The sequence below is a fragment of the Ambystoma mexicanum genome, chromosome 5q (genome assembly GCF_040938575.1).
Source record: "Ambystoma mexicanum isolate Mex_15411 chromosome 5q, UKY_AmexF1_1, whole genome shotgun sequence".
Lineage (NCBI taxonomy): Eukaryota > Metazoa > Chordata > Amphibia > Caudata > Ambystomatidae > Ambystoma > Ambystoma mexicanum.
This window is the reverse complement of record NC_090933.1, coordinates 1,381,515,840-1,381,532,583: the sequence shown is the minus strand read 5'-3', so window position 1 is coordinate 1,381,532,583 and position 16,744 is coordinate 1,381,515,840. Positions and strand designations below refer to the sequence as shown.

The following is a 16,744-nucleotide window of genomic DNA, read 5'->3' as shown; positions in this document are numbered from 1 at the left end:
TTTCCCCACAGGTACGAACTTATCAAAGGCTGGCTGCTAACCCCTCCAATATCCCTCCATCTGATTTTACTCAAAGGAGCGACCATTGTTAGAGGATTTCCTTGAAGACCCACCGCTTCCCCTGACCCTTTTTGGGAAAGGGGGCCGACCCATTTCCATTTCTTGTTTAGTTTATTATTTGCAGGTTTGATTCTCACTTGGGCTCCTTTGGCAAGCAAGTCTCTGTCAAGGTAGTTTGTTTTTCGAATTGTGTTGGAAGAGGGGTATAAAAAAGTGGCCAATTCCACTGGGCGACAGGGACCATTACCCCATTCTTCACCAGTCTCCATACGTCTAAAATATTTCTCAAAGTGAGGTTTCAAAGCCGTCGCGAGTGCTTGTATCTTCTGGCTGCAATTTCATGTCTCCGTAGACTTGCGTTTCTTGTGTTTGATCCCCTAAAGCAACTGCCGGGGGGAGCACTGGTTTAGGTAGCAGTGATATAGAGGAAGAGGGAAATTCGTCAACCAGCATTCAATGCATTGAAACGAGGATACTAGTAAGTAATCTGTATTCAGCAAACCCCTCAAAGTTCAGCCCTATATGGAAATGAGTGCCTAAGTGTCAGATGGAAGCACTGGGGATCCAGGGCCTGTGGGCGGAAACACAAAGGGAGGCAGACTCTGTCAAATTCAAAGGTTTAGCAGGATTCTTCAAAGTTGCAGGTAGTGTCTTGATTGCTATGATTAGGTGTGACCATAGCCTCTTATCTCCACTTTGTTTGAGGCTGGGAAAACAGACTCTGGGTCATCAGTCTGTCATGTCAAAACTGTGTCACAGCGCTAAAAGACAGGTGTGCCAAGATTCATGTGCTCATACAACCTGAGATGAGGGATTCTTTGAGAACCCATTAGAAATGAACAACAGCATCAATTGGCTCCTGACTTCCTGACCCAATACGCTTTTGAACGTGTGATCTTGAGCTTATGACCATATGTGTAAACCATCCACAGTTTAAACTGGTGCTCTTTGAGGTAGACCAATATGTGAGCGCCGGTTACACGCAGTGATTTGCAGGTGAAGGTCCTCCAATACGTGTGTATGATGTGTGCACACACTTGTACCTTGAGGTATAATGTGGTCTTTTTTCAGTTCTGTGGACCCTGAATGTGATGCCAGTAGTGGCGGATTCCATAGAATTTCAGGCTTTCTCTTCTGCTAATTTTCTTTTGATGTGCATTAGGAAGTAAAGTGGTGAAGGAAACTGTTGTGATTGGCTTTCCTTCCTGTGCTTTTATCCTGCTTGATTGAGATGTATGTATGGAATGATGTCATGTGTGGAATGTTTCTGAAGGACTGGAATGTTAATGTGTGAAGAGAGTACCACCCAGGGCAGTTGAAAGATGTGAGCCTGGGTAGTGGGAGCCAGTGGGCTCCTGTGCTTCATGATCTCCTAATGGACCTGATTATATATGATTAACTGATGTACCTGAATAAAGCAACTGAAGATTACCTACAGCTTGACAGTGTATCCTTTTTAAGTATTATACCTGAGACGCTGTCATAACAGAAACAAAATGTGCATGTCAGACTTTTGCAAGGACATGGGCATTGGCTTATGGCCATGCACTCCTGCAACCAGAGGTATCCATCACTTGTCTTGCATGTGGTGGCAACCTGAGGCCGGTCAGGTACTCAACCTTGCACGGAGGTAGCACGTACACCTGCCTCCCCGTTAGGTCTTGGCACCTGGATGTTAGATAACTCAGGCCTCAGTAACCCGCCGGGGAAAGAGGGTTAGGGTCCACTGGATTGGATGGGTAGAGGAAATTAGGGAACCTGGGAAAAGGGTGAGGAAGAGGTGATGGATAGGGAAGGGGATACCAGGAAAGGATACGCCTTGTTGTCCGCTCCTGGAGTTCCTGAGATCGCTGGTACTCCGCCCACACACTCTCGTACACACATGCACACTATGCCCCCAAAGACCTGTCTAATCTTAGCCTAAGACACTGTTAACACTGTGTAAACACTTAGCAGGTTATGGGTTTCAGATGCGTTCCTATCACGCATTCACTACTATAATCAGTGCTGGTTGTTTAACCTCACAACCGGCACCTTCAACAGGTTCTAAAGCACATTGCATACAATTGCCCCTTTGACAATAACGTTAATGCACACAATTGCCCCTTTGACAATAACGTTAATGCACTACATTGATTGTTGGTTCTCACAACCAAGACACATTGACTTGAGTAACAAAAATGCCACTTAGCTTTGTGTCGTGCAGCAGGTACAACTGCCAAGAGCTGCGTTCCCAAAGTTCTAGCCGTAATGATATGGCAGAGCGGCGGCTATAAGAAAATCAAAAGCATGTGTGAGTTTGTGTTACAAGACCGTGTAACAGCACACGGTACTAGTTGTCATTACTGCCCATTGGCGGTTAACATGCAAATACTGTCGTCGGCTTCCCCACGTTCCGACACGTTAATAATGTATCGGAAGTCACTCTGTGCGTTTGTGAAATACACTGCCCACGTGCTGTTTGCATACTAAATTGAGTTCACAATCCGAACGCTGCTTGCGTTTGTAAGCAATTCAAGAATAAAGCACTTATCTGTTGCGTATTGCGGGGCCTGCAGTGTTCACAGGCGGGGTGTGTCCCCGCGGTTCGCAGACTGCAGGAGCCCTCTGCTTGTACTTCCTCTCCGTCTCATGTCCTTCAGCACAAGCGGGGATCCTTGCGCGCTCGGTGCGCGCGCTCGGTGCGCATGCGCAGTTGATTGGGCGTTGCCTTAGTGTAGTCTGGAGGCTCGCAAGCATGCAAGCCTTCTGGGAAATTAAGTCTTTTGACTGTCAGCATGCTCCAGAGCGTTTTCTGCCCACACAAGGCCTTTTTCCTGCAGGTAAAACACAATAGTGTCCTGAATATGGGCGTTTTAGCTCCACAGAGCTCTTTCTTGGGCCATAGTCCTGCAAACTCCTAATATTGTTACCTGATGCCCCTTACCCATGCTAGCCACTAATGAAACACTGCCAGTACTCCCCCTCCCAACAGGTCCTGCTTTAGAGGGATGGCTCCTATGGAACAGACATACTAGGTGGGGAGCGTGAATACTCAACGCCACCTCCCAAGAGCACCCTTCTGGTCCATACCCCAACCAGTCAATTAGATAGTGTAACTGCCCCAGCCGAAAGCGTGAATCCAAAATAGCTTTCACTTTGAACTCAGGAACCCCATTCACTATTATAGGCGGGGGTTTGATCTGGTGGATGGATGTTAGGGCATGTTTTAGTAGTGCCACGTGAAATACTGGGTGTTTTTTCATCTGGGATGGTAACGTTAGGTGGACCGCCACCGGATTTAGGACTTTCTCCAAAGGGAAAGGACCCACAAACCTAGGCTGGAACTTACGTGGACCCACTAGATGTAAGTTACGTGTAGTTAACCATAACTTATCACCTATCTTGTACTCTGAAGCTAATCGCCTTTTTGTATCAGCATATTTTTATAGGTTAATTTGGCTGCTTTTAGGTTGGCTAAGATACTATGCCACACATTTGCCAAATGTTTCCTAAGTAAGACGGCAGCTGGAACTACAGTGGTAGTTGCGTGTGGGACTGGTTGGAAACCTGGGTGCAAACCATAAGTACCATAGAAGGGAGTTACTTTGGTGGATGCATGCACAGCATTGTTGTATGCTAATTCGGCTAACCAGATGGTGTCTGCCCAAGTGGACTCATTATTGTAGGTCATACAGCGTATGTACTGCTCTAGGGTTTGGTTCACTCTTTCCGTTTGCCCATCAGTTTCGGGGTGATAACTGGTGGATAGCTTCATTCCTATACCCACCGTGGCACAGAAGGCTTGCCAGAAACGTGATGTAAATTTTGCCCCTCAATCTGATACAATGTGTTGGGAAATGCCGTTTAAGCATACTATATTTTGGAGAAAGAGATCTACCAGAATTTTGCTGTGGAACCCTTTACAAGGCACGAAATGTGCTAGTTTACTTAGTGAGTCCACCACCACCAGGATGGTGGTAAAACCATGACTTACTGGTAAGTCCACTATCAAATCTAGAGATACAGTATGCCAAGGCACTGGAGGCGTGGGCAAGGGTTGCAACATTCCTGCGGGTTTCCGATGATTTGCTTTATTTCATAGACAACATTTGCATGTACGTATGCATTAAAGAATGTATTGTCTCATCTGAGGCCACCAGAAATGGCGTGTTACCAATTTATACGTCTTAGTAATTCCAGGATGACCCACGAAAGGTGAATCATGACACCACTTAATGGCTTGTCGGCGAATGGTTGGATGGTTGGGGTAGGGAGATACAGCGCTGTTCCATAAAAGGGGAGCCCGTCCTTTACATCGTTCCACTTGGCCAATTCCTGTGCTGTTATTGCCTTCCTGATGTCGTCAAACATGTCATCTACTGTGATGCTGCCAATGATGCACGTAGGTGACACTATAGGCTTTGGTTCTTATTCCTTGTAAACTTGAACTCTAGCTCTGGGTAGCGAGACAAGGTATCAGCCTTTCTATTCTCCGCCCCAGGATGATACGTGACCACAAAGTCAAAATACATGGCCCATCCTAGTTGTCTGGGGCTCACCGCTTTGGCAGACTTTAAGAATTGCAAATTCCTGTGATCCATTAGAATGGTTATGGTATGTTGAGCCCCCATCAGGTAGTGACTTCATTCGCCAAATGCTGCCTTAATAGCTAGGAGTTCCCGATCAGCTATCACGTAATTCTGTTCTGCAGGCAACAAGGAGCATGACAAGTATGCCACTGGATGCAGTTGTCCTGTGTCATCTTGCTGGTATAGCAAGAGAGCACAGAGAGCGTAGCTTGAGGCGTCCGTCTCGACGATGTAAGGGCGAGTTGGATCCGGGTGTAATAATACAGGAGCGGTGAGAAACGCCTTTTTTAAGGCCTGAAACCCTGCTTCTGCCGCCGCATCCCACTGGAACACCACCCCTTTGTTCAATAAGCGAGTAATCGGCTTCACCTTTTTGGCAAACCCATCGATGAATCGGTGGTAGAAATTAGCGAAACCTAACACAGTTTGCACTTCCTTGACCGACGTCAGTGATGGCCACTCTGTGATGGTTTGCACCTTTCGTTGATCCAGATGAGAGTATAAAACCCCAAAACTCTACTGTGATTTGGTGAAATTCGCATTTCTCAAGTTTTGCGTATAGTTGGTGTTCCCTTAAACGTTGCAGAACTGCTTTCACATGTTCTTGATGTTCCTCTAGGCTTCGAGAGTAAATGAGTATATCGTCTATATAGACTACGGCAAAAAGATCCAAGTAACCCCATAGGACCTCATCCAAGAAGTGCTGAAAGGGGGCGGGTGCATTATAGAGTCCGAATGGCATGACTTGGTATTCGTAAAGCCCATACTTCGTCCTAAAGGCAGTCTTCCACTCGTCTCCTTCACGCACCCGCACCAGATGGTAAGCTCCTCTTAGATCGAGTTTTGTATAGATCTTGGCGTCCCGTACTTGGTCTAACAAGGTAGGTATCAATGGCAGGGGGTATCGATTTTTTTACCGTTATTCGGTTAATTGCTCTGTAGTCAATACAAGTTCTAAAATCCCCGGTTTTCTTTGGGACAAAGAACAATGGTGATGATACCGGTGATGTAGAGTGACGTATGAAGCCGTTGGCTAAGTTAGTCTTGATGTAGTGTCATAAATGTTCATTTTCAGATTCCGTTAAGGCATAGATGCGGCTGCATGGCAATGCCACTCCAGGCTCCAAATCGATCCTGCAATCGAATGCTCGATGAGGTGGCAATGTCTCTGCTGCGACTTTACTGAAAACATCCCTGCAGTCTTGGTAAACGGATGGCAAGGTCTCCGTACATCCAATCACATGTTCACTACTTGGCGTCATCTGGACCTCAGGGTCTTTGGTTGAAGTAGATTGGCAATGCTCGGAACAATGACTAGAGGAGAAACACAATGAACCCTGGGTCCAATCCACTATTGGATTATGGGTCCCTATCCATGGCAATCCCAAGATCATCCCAAACTGAGGCGCAGCTATCACATCAAACCTAATGTCCTCATGATGCTGTGGGTTACATTACAAATGTACCCATCTGGTTTGTTTTGTTATTAGGCCCAAGGTAAGTGGTGATCCATCTACAGACTTCACCTCTTCTTTGTGTTCCTTATCTCTTAAGGAAATTCCTAATTTAAACGCTAAACCTTCGTCGATGAAATTACCCGCAGCTCCAGAGTCTATCATCAATGATACTGGTACTTGATGGTCCTGCCAACTGATATAGCCTGAGAGTGTTACATGAGATACTTGCACGTGTTGAGTGTTTGCCAAAAATGTTGGGGTGTCTTCTTCTAAGCTCGCCCGGGCCACCCTCACTGGTGAGCTCTCGCGTTTCCCGGCAGCTCCCCCTTGGGTTTAGTGGGAAATTCCCTAACAAAGTGTCTTGCCTTCCCGCAGTACAGACAGAGTTTCTCCTGATGCCTCTTGTCCTTCTCGTCCATAGTCAGGAGGCCATGAACGGTCCCTATCTGCATAGGTTCCTCAGATGTTTTCTCTTTCTTACTAGGCTTTTGTTATTGTTGATCCAACCTAACCATCGGTCTTGGATCCCACTTCCTCCGATCCTGCTTTCTCTCACTCTGGGCCTCATTACAACTCAGGCGTTAAGGGTTAACGCCACCGTTAACCCTTAACGCCTGATTCTGATTTTAACGCCTGCTTTTAGCAGGCGTTAAAATCCATGGCGCTAACCTGCCATGGTGCTAATTACGCCGCCGTAATTTACGGCAGCGTAATTAGCGCCTTCCCCACTCCCATTATGCCCTATGGGGCAAAAATGGGAATGGGGAAGGGAAAATGGGAAATGGGGATTTACCGCCCCACTCACCTTGGAATGGGGCGGTAAATCCGCCATCCACCATGGTGTAAACAGAGTTTACACCATGGTGGTAAAGTTGGTGCACTTAGCACCAAGGTTGTAATGAGGCCCTCTGTCTTTGGTCCAACCACAGTGCCAAATCTATCATGGAAGAGCAGGTGGTAGGCTGCGGGTCCACCTGCGCAATGAGATCTTTCATTTCATCCCTTAAACCTTAATAGAATAAGGCCAGATGTTTCTCCTGGGGCCAGTCAGTTTCTACGGCTAGCTGGATGAAAGTGGTAACATAACTAACCAGGTCATTTCCTCCCTGGTTTAAGGTAATGAGCTCCCTGTCTTTGATCAGCGTTGCCGCTTTACGGTTAAAGATTTTACCAAATTCCTCCAAAATAGTGTTCCAACTGTATAGGAGAGCGACATCCTTAGCCACCAGAGGCGTGGCCCATGATGCAGCATCTCCACCCAAGTATGATATGACAAAGGCCGTGTGGGCCTGGGCGGTGCGGAATATATTAGGTTTTGTGATAAAGTGCAACTGACACTGCATTATGAATTGGTTATATCGTTGCAGGTCCCCATGATACCTTTCGGGCTGCCAACGGCAGATGGGGTTCAGTGGAGACGTGAACCTGTACTGGGGTGGGTGGTGCATGGTCCCTGGGCAGGAGGGTAGCTTGGGCGGTGCCCTGCACAGTAAGTGTGTGCCCCTGACCAGCCAGGCTCACATAATCTTGCCTGGTGGCCTGTAATTCGCTTTTCAGTTCTTGTAATGCTGCTAATATGTCCTCCATGGTGTTGTGCTACCCAGGCGCTTGACAATAGTTGGGCTTGTGCACCTATGGCCTCAGACCTGTGGTATCTTTTCCCGTCCCCAAAAGAAACAACTGACTAAGGCGGGTTCAATGTCCCCCCACCTGGAGCAGCTCAGTGCATCACCATTCTTACTCCCCAAAACCATCTAGGTGTGTACTGTGTCCTATACCCCTGGTTAAACCTCTCTGCCTGCAGTGAACCTTTCAATTGAGCATTCTGATTAGTTGGGTAAACCCCTTGATAAGTGAGTGTGTAACATTTCCTGCCCCCAGTTCAAATTAGGTGTGTTACAGTTGCTACCTCTAGTGGTCTGTCTGATCAAGCGTTCTGTCCGGATACCTTTCAGTAATGATGTACATATTACAATCAGGTTTTCAGGTATTGTTCGGTAACCAGAGTGCACCAGTTAGAGAGTTGGGGGTTAGAAGGTGGTGTATAATCATCTTTGGGAGTGGAAAGGGATGACTTTATCATGGTGTGCCACTGCGAACACTGCTGGCATCTGCTGTACTGTGAAATAAAAGGATAGTGTGGAAGGATAGATTCAAGAAGAGGCAGGAACAAGTCAGGTTTTGAGGGCCTGTCTGAATGTGAGCTGGTTGTCAATGCAGCAGATGTGTAGAGGGGGAGAGTTCCATATGGCAGGAGCTTGGATGGAGAAGGATGAACCTCTCAGTATGGTGCAGTTATAATGGGGGATAACTAGGAGAAGTGCTGCACCAGATTTGAGTGCCCTGGAGGGTTGGTATCTTGTGAGTTTATCTTGGAGGAATTCAAGACGTGTTGTCGATTGCACAGTGAGTAATGCACATAGAACACATGACCAATAAGGAGCGATTATAGGACTCTCAGTGCGGAACTCAGCGTTTTGGATACTTTGAGGTTTCGTAAAATGGAACGCCAGTGTGCATAAATAAAGACAGTTTGGATAGTCTAATCGGGAGAAGATGATGGTGAGGATGGCAGAGATTTGGCTTGGGTTGGTGAGGTATTGGAAGATTTGCCTCAGAATGTGTAGGTGGAAGAGGGATAGATTCAAGTCCATCATGCATCTGAGGTTTTTCACCCAAGTGGAGGTTGCCGGGGTGGGGCCTAGAGAGTAAGGCGAGGGGCTAGGTTAGGGAAGGAGAGCGGTTTTACTGCAAATTAGAATTTCAGTTTTTTCAGGGCTGAGGAGGAGGAGGTTGGTCCTCATCCAGTGATCAAAATCCAAGATGCATGATTAAAGAGTGGTGCCTGGCGATTTGGGGATTTTGAGGAGGATCTGGGTATCATCTGCATAGTTGTAGCAGGTGAGATTGTGGGAGCGGATGAGTACAGGGGGTCGACTGAGGTAGATATTCAAGAGGAGGGGGATAGGGATGCTCCCTGTGGAACCCCTTTTGCCACTGGGTGAGGTGTAGGTGAAAGGGCAGAGGAGCATGAATTTCGAGTGATTAGAGATGGAGGAGATCAATGTGAGACCAGCGTCCTTGATTCCCAAGGAGTGCAGCCTGTCTGGGAGTATGGTGTGGTCAATAGTATCTAAGGCAGCCGAGAGATCAAGAACAATGAGCACAGCTCATCCTTCCACGCCCGTCATCCCAAGCGGACACCAGGGAGTACTAGGTTCCTCTGAGAGGTCTGAAGCCAGATTGGGTAGGGTCAAGAAGGTTGTTGGTTCAGTGAGGATGCAGAGCTGCTTATATACTGTGCAATCCATGAAGTTGGCCGTGAAACAGGTGTTGGAAATGGCCAGTAGTTCTAGGGAATAAGACGCTCGAGCGTGGGTTTTTTGTGGAGGGGTTTGTGTAGAAGGTTTGGAAGTCTTTCGACAAAGATTCCTGAGGTTAGGGATTGGTTAAGGATTGAGCGTACAATGCTACCTGCTCAGGTTGATGTTGGGGTGTTTTTGAGGACAGTGGTCAGGCATGGATCTTCAGGGGATCCTGACAGGCGGCTTTGTTCTAGGAGTAAGAGAAACTCTTGATTTGAGATCTGGGAGAGATAGGAGACGGTTTGCATCAGGGAGGAATTGGGGCAGGGGACGTGAGGTGGTAGGGGCCATCATTGCTTTTTTAGAGATAATGGCACTATGGGGTCATTACGACCCTGGCGCTAAGGGGTTAACGGCGCCGTAAAAGGCTGTGGCGCCGTTAACCCCTTAGCGCCTAATTACAGGTCCCTTTGCGGGTCCCAACCTTAACGACTGGTCTGGACCAGCCGTTAAAGTAGGGACCCGCAAAGGGACCTTGGGGGTAATTACGGTACCGCAATTTGCGGTACCGTAATTACCGCCTTCCCCATTCCCATTATGCCCTATGTGGCAAAAATGGGAATGGGGAAGGGCCATGGTGAAATGGGGAAGTACAGCCCCACCAACCTTGGAATGGGGTGGTACTTCCCCATTTCACCATGGCGGACTTGTTACAATACCGGCACCAACCATGGTGCTAATAGCGCCATGGTTTAGCGCTGGTGTTGTAATGAGGGCCTATGTCTATCGCTAGTGATGTGCATTCAGAGAGGATTCTGTGCAATTCCTTGCTTGGATTCGCAAGAGTTCAAGATTCCATTCCCATAGAATATTTTTTTTTTCGCTTTTCTAATTTCCAACCTGTAGGACCTTGTCTTGCCGGGGGGGGGGGTTGTTTTTAAGGGGGGGGTCGGGTTGGTTCTTCAGGTTCATTCCAGACGGTGCTTGGGAGCTTTGAGAGATTTGAGGTGGGTGATATACCATTTGGGGATGGGGCCTGTTCTCCGAGAAGTCCATTTTGTTGGAGTGAGGGGTTTGAGGGCGCTGGTGAACCAGTGATCGAAGAGTTTGATGGAGGGAGAGCCTTCCTGGAGAGGAAGTACTGGGAGTGAGTTGAGGAGGAAGTTGGCTAGTTCTGGGGTGAAAATTACTTTGTTCCAAGTGGGTTGGCGATCACATATCTTCATAACTGAAACAATACTACTCTGCCACCGATTCGGGTGCAAGTCCCCAAATGATGGTACCCTAGTATTTTAAGTTTATTACTCTGTGAGTAATTAACGGATGTGCAACACTAATGCTGAGAACCATTCTGCCTGTTGTTATGCCTGTGACTGTGAACGTGTTCAAACTAATAATGTGCATCTCCTTGCATTTCAATAGGTGACGGATGCCCCAGGAGTGCAACAGTGACTCATTTCTCTGGAATAACGCAGTGCAAAGCTTCATTTCTAGAATTTGCAATTTGCACACACCTTGGAAGGCTGCAGGTTTGGGGTCCAGTTGTCCTTTTATTTTGGGAACTGAGATTGAGAAGCCTCTTGGATACATGGTGGCTTCCGTCCATGCTGCCCCTTTGTGGCAACATCCAGTAACCATGAGCTACAATGAATAGCATTACACACTAATGAAAGCAACAGTCTGTGATGTACAGTACGACCTGCCTTTTTGTTTTGCCCATTATTCCTGGGAGAAAACATGTGAGTACTATTTTTATACATTCTGAATGTATGTCAAGTCAAAACACCTGTAAAGGTGAATGGACAACTGTATCCATGCCCTGAATTTTTTTAAAACGTCAGTCGGAAGGATAAATATTGTTTGTCTCTAGAAATGACCTACACATGAGAAAGATCAGAATGTCGGAAATGTCATTGCAAGAACAGACTCATTGCCCACATGAGGACATGTGTGAAAAAACTTATACGTGCACTAAATTTGAGAATAGTGCCCACTTGCATAATCAACTAATCTGCCACCAGCAAATACATACACCTGAGAAACCTCATGTCTGCAATGAAAGCGAAAAAGTGCTTGCTCGGAAGGGAGGTCTTATTCACCACCGCAGAGCACATACAGGGAGGAAACCTCACATGTGCACTGAATGTGGGAAAGGGTTTGCTCGGAAGGAAGTTCTTACTATTCACCAGAGAATGCATACAGGTGAGAAACCTTATGAGTGCCCTGAATGTGGGAAAGGGTTTGTTCAGAAGGGAACTCTTATTAGCCACCAGAGAACACATACAGGTGAGAAACCCCATGAGTGCACTGAATGTAGGAAAGGGTTTGCTCAGAAGGGAGTTCTTATTCGCCACCAGAGAACACATACAGGTGTGAAACCTAATGTGTGCACTGAATGTGGGAAAGGGTTTGCTCATAAGGGACATCTTATTCGCCACCAGAGAACACATACAGGTGAGAAACCTCATCAATGCACTGAATGTGGCAAAGGATTTGCTCGGAAGGGATGTCTTACTCTCCACCAGAGAACACATACAGGCGAGAAACCTCATAAGTGCTCTGAATGTGGGAAAGGGTTTGCTCATAAATCAGCTCTTATTTACCATCAGTTCTCACATACAGGCGAGAAACCTCATGTGTGCACTGAATGTGGGAAAGGGTTTGCTTATAAGGCAGCTCTTATTTACCATCAGTGCTCACATACAGGGCAGAAACCTCATAAGTGCATTAAATGTGGGAAAGGGTTTGTTCGGAAGGGACAGCTGTTTGACCACCATAGAACACATACAGGTGAGAAACCCTATGTGTGCACTGAATGTGGGAAAGGGTTTGCTTTGAAGGGACGTCTTACTATCCACCAGAGAATACATACAGGTGTGAAACCTCATGTGTGTTCTGAATGTGGGAAAGGGTTTGCTCATAAGCAAATTCTTACTATCCACCTGAGAATTCATACAGGTGAAAAACCCTATGTGTGCACTGAATGTGGGAAAGGGTTTGCTCAGAAGGAAGTGCTTACTATCCACCAGAGAATGCATACAGGTAAGAAACCCCATGAGTGCCCTGAATGTGGCAAAGGTTTTGCTCATAAGGCACATCTTGTTCACCACCTCAGAACACATACAGGTGAGAAACCTCATGAGTGCACTGAATGTGAGAAAGGGTTTTCTCGGAAGGCACATCTTATTAGCCACCAGAGAACACATACAGGTGAGAAGTCTCATGAGTGCATTGAATGTGGGAAATGCTTTGCTCATAAGCAAGTTCTTACTATCCACCAGAGAACACATACTGGTGAGAAACCACATGAGTGCACTGAATGTGGGAAAGGGTTTATTCAGAGGGGAACTCTTATTAGCCACCAGAGAACACATACAGGTGAAAAACCTCATGAGTGCACTGAATGTGGAAAAGGGTTTCCAGATGTGAGAACTCTTACTCACCATCAGAGAACACATACAGGGGAGAAACCTCATGAGTGCACTGAATGTGGGAAAGGATTTGCTCAGAAGCGATCGCTTACTATCCACCAGAAAACACATACAGGTGAGAAACCTCATAAGTGCATTGAATGCGGGAAAGAACTTGCTACGAAGGGAGCTCTTATGTACCACCAGACAACACATACAGGGGAGAAATCTCATGTGTGTACTGAATGTGGGAAAAGTTTTGCTATGAAGGGAAATCTTGTTCTTCATCAGAGAACACATACAGGTGAGAAACCTCATGAGTGCACTGAATGTGGGAAAGTGTTTGCTCGTAAGCAAGCTCTTACTATCCACCAGAGAACACATACAGGAGAGAAACCTCATAAATGTATTGAATGTGGGAAAGGGTTTACTCAGAAGGGACAGCTTATTTGCCATCAGAGAACACATGCAGTTCACAGTCCTATGTGTTGAAGGGGAAACTTATTTTATTTTGATATGATATGATATGATATGGCATTTGTAACGCGCCTCTGCACAAGTGTTTCAAGGCGCAACGAGGCAGGGACGGGGGAACAAGGGGAAGGCAGACAACGATCCTACTAGGCCAGGTGTCATTCAGATCGCGCAAGTGCAGGGGTAGGGGGGAAGGGAAAAAGTGCAAGGGCAAGGGGAGGGGGGAAGTGCTGAACAGGGTAAGTAGAATACAAATAAATAAATAAATAGGGCCAGCTGGTGGCAAGTGCAAGGTAAGTGCAGACAAGTGCTGGGAGGGGGGAGCTGTAGGGATGCAGAGACAGTCCCGCAGTGCAGGGGTTGCACGGGAGGCAGTGCAAGTGGAGAGTGGCTGGGCCAAGTACCGAGGTCGGTGAGAGTGGCCCAGGTGCAGGTTCACTGCAGTTTCAGTGAAGAATTTAGCAGGGGAGAGGGAGAGAGAAAGCAGAAGCAAAGAGGAAGGTTTTGAGGTGCTTCCGGAACCGAAGATGGTTCTCCTCAAGTTTCAGGGAGGCAGGAAGGCTGTTCCAGAGGGAGTCCCCTGCCGCAGAGAGAGATCTACCCCCAGCTCGTTGCTTCGAGAAACGGCTGACCCTGAGGGAGATGGAGACAGATGAGCGAAGGGCTCGGGAAGGAAGATATTTAGGAAGAGAGAGTTGAAGGTATTTAGGCCCCAGCCCCCAGAAGGCCTTGTGGACAATGCAGAGGGTTTTGCACTTAATCCTCGCAGCCACTGGAAGCCAGTGTAGAGATTTCAGTCCTGGAGAGATATGGTCCCTGGGCTTGAGGCCAAGGACAAGTCTCGCAGTCCTGTTCTGGATGAGTTGCAGAGGGCGGAGAGTGGAGGAAGGCAGATTAAGATAGAGGCTGTTACAGTAGTCCAGCTTCGAGAGAACCAGGGCTCTGGAGACCGTGAGCTTCTGGGGGAAGGAGAGGAAGGGAAGAATACCTCTGAGGAAGTGCAGCTGGTAGTGTGACTTCTTGGAGACGTTAGATATATGAGGAGAGAAGGAGAGTGTTGAGTCGAAGATGACCCCGAGGTTTTTTGCCTTGCAGGAAGAGGGCCCAGAGAGGCTGGCCAGAGCGCTGCAGGGAAGGAGGGAGTGGGTGTGCCGATGAGTAGAATCTCAGTCTTACTGGCATTAAGGCAGAGGTCATTGGCGGCACACCATTCCTGTATAGCAGGTATAGGGGGGAGGTATAGCTCATTGATCACCAGATAACACATGCAGGTGAGAAACCACACAGTAGTACTGATGAGGAAAGGGTTTAGTTGTAAGAGAGGTCTAATTTACTATCAGGCCACACATGCAGGTTTTAACCAATCTGGAACTCCGTTCTCGCACCTGAGCCTCGATTCGCTATTAGCAAATGTTCAGGATGGATCCAAAAAGCATTTTGTGTCAGGATGCAGAGGGTGCGGGTGGAGATGGGTTAGCAATGGGACGATGGGCTCGCCTTGGGAACAATACAATGCCCCAAAATATTTGTGTGATACACAGTTCCATGCTTTGCAGCTGGAGGAGTCCTGAATTAAGCTTGATATAAAATAGAAATAAAATAAACAAAAACATTTTGTTCAAATAATTTTACATATTGGCCCCACCTTACCCTCATACCTTATCACTGCTGCAGTTTACACTGAGCTTATATATTATGCATGGGGACATGATGTATGGGTGACATTATTACCTTATACCCTTGTTTAGCCTTGTCCAATGTATCCATCTCCTCTAACCATGTAATCTGCTGTTTCTGAAATCACAGGAGCACCCATCTACAGCTGCCTGAGATCACAGCGCTGGATGCAACCCACTTTTACTATGCAATGTGAAGCTCCACGTTAAATATGATTGCATCAACCAGTCCTTGTCCCTGGTATACGTTACCTACATTCAACTCAACAATGCTCTTATGCACCTTACACTAGTACCTTCTCGAGCTCTTCGCTCATCTGCCTCCAATTCCCTCAGGGCCAGTCGCTTCTCCAAGCAACGAGTTGGTGGCAGATCACTCTGTTCGCTTGGGCCTCCCTCTGGAACAGCCTTCCTGCCTCCCTGAAACTCGAGCAGAACCATCTCTGGTTCCGGAAGCACCTCAATACCTTCCTCTTTGCTTCTGCTTTCTCTCCTCCCCTCCCCTGCTGAATTCCTGACTGAAATTGCACTGGTTACCTGGCCACCCCTTTCTGATCTCTGGCCCAGGCCCCATCAATTGCCCACCTGCACTGCCTCTCTGGCAACCCCTGCACCTGGGGACCAATTTCTGTATCCCTACAGTCCCCCTACCAGCACTTATGTCTGCACTTCCTTTCACTTGCAACTAGCTGGCTGTTTTATTTGTCCTATTTATCTTATTTATTCCACTTTCCCATGTACTGAACTTTCCCCTCTCCCTTCCCCCCGCACACTTTCCTTTCCCCCCCTTCCCATGCACTTCTGCAATCTGAATGTCACCTGGCCTAGTAGGATCGTTGTCTGTCCTTCCTTTGTCCCCCCCGCCTCGTCGCGCCTTGAAACACTTGTGTATAGGCGCGTTATAAATGCCATATATCATATCATAAGTGCACCAAATGTAGGGCTTCTTTTTGAAGAGGGGTCTTATTCTACACCAGAGAACACATGCAGGTGCGAAACCTCCTGTGTGCACAGAATGTGGAAAAAGCTTAAGTCTGAGCCATTCCTTTATTAGGCACCAGACTCCCCTTAAACGTAAGGCTCCATTTCAGTGTCATGAATTGGGGAAATACATCAGCATGCAGGATGTTCTTATCCACCATGAATGAGGATATGCAGGTGGAGATGTTCTTATCCACCATGAGTGAGGACATATAGGTGGCGATGTTCTTATCCACCATGAGAGAGTACATGTAGGTGGAGATGTTCTTATCCACCATGAGTGAGGACATGCAGGTGGAGATGTTCTTATCCACCATGAGTGAGGACATGCAGGTGGAGATGTTCTTATCAACCATGAGTGAGGACATGTAGGCGGATATGTTCTTATCCACCATGAGTGAGGACATGCAAGTGGAGATGTTCTTATTCACCATGAGTGAGGACATGCAGGTGCAGATGTTCTTATCCACCATGAGTGAGGACATGTAGGTGGAGATGTTCTTATCCACCATGAAGGAGGGCATGCAGGTGTAGATGTTCTTATCCACCATGAGTGAGGACATGCAGGTGGAGATGTTCTTATCCACCATGAGGGAGGATATGCAGGTGGAGATGTTCTTATCCACCATGAGTGAGGCGATGCAGGTGGAGATGTTCTTATCCACCATGAGTAAGGAAATGTAGGTGGAGATGTTCTTATCCACCATGAGTAAGGAAATGTAGGTGGAGATGTTCTTATCCACCATGAGTGAGGAAATGTAGGTGGAGATGTTCTTATCCACCATGAAGGAGGACATGTAGATGGAGATG

At 47.2% G+C, this 16,744-nt stretch overlaps 1 protein-coding gene across 1 annotated transcript in view; it reads left to right on the top strand.

Annotated features, from left to right (window-relative positions):
* The window catches only part of LOC138498440 (zinc finger protein 208-like), a 460,194-nt gene extending 446,807 nt beyond the window's left edge, over positions 1-13,387 (top strand). Inside the window, exon 10 of the mRNA XM_069622194.1 lies at positions 11,249-13,387. Within this exon, the coding sequence (XP_069478295.1) occupies positions 11,249-13,295 (2,047 nt within the window). The 3' untranslated portion in view covers positions 13,296-13,387. The remainder of the gene's footprint in view (positions 1-11,248) is intronic.
* The last annotated feature ends 3,357 nt before the right edge of the window (positions 13,388-16,744 follow it).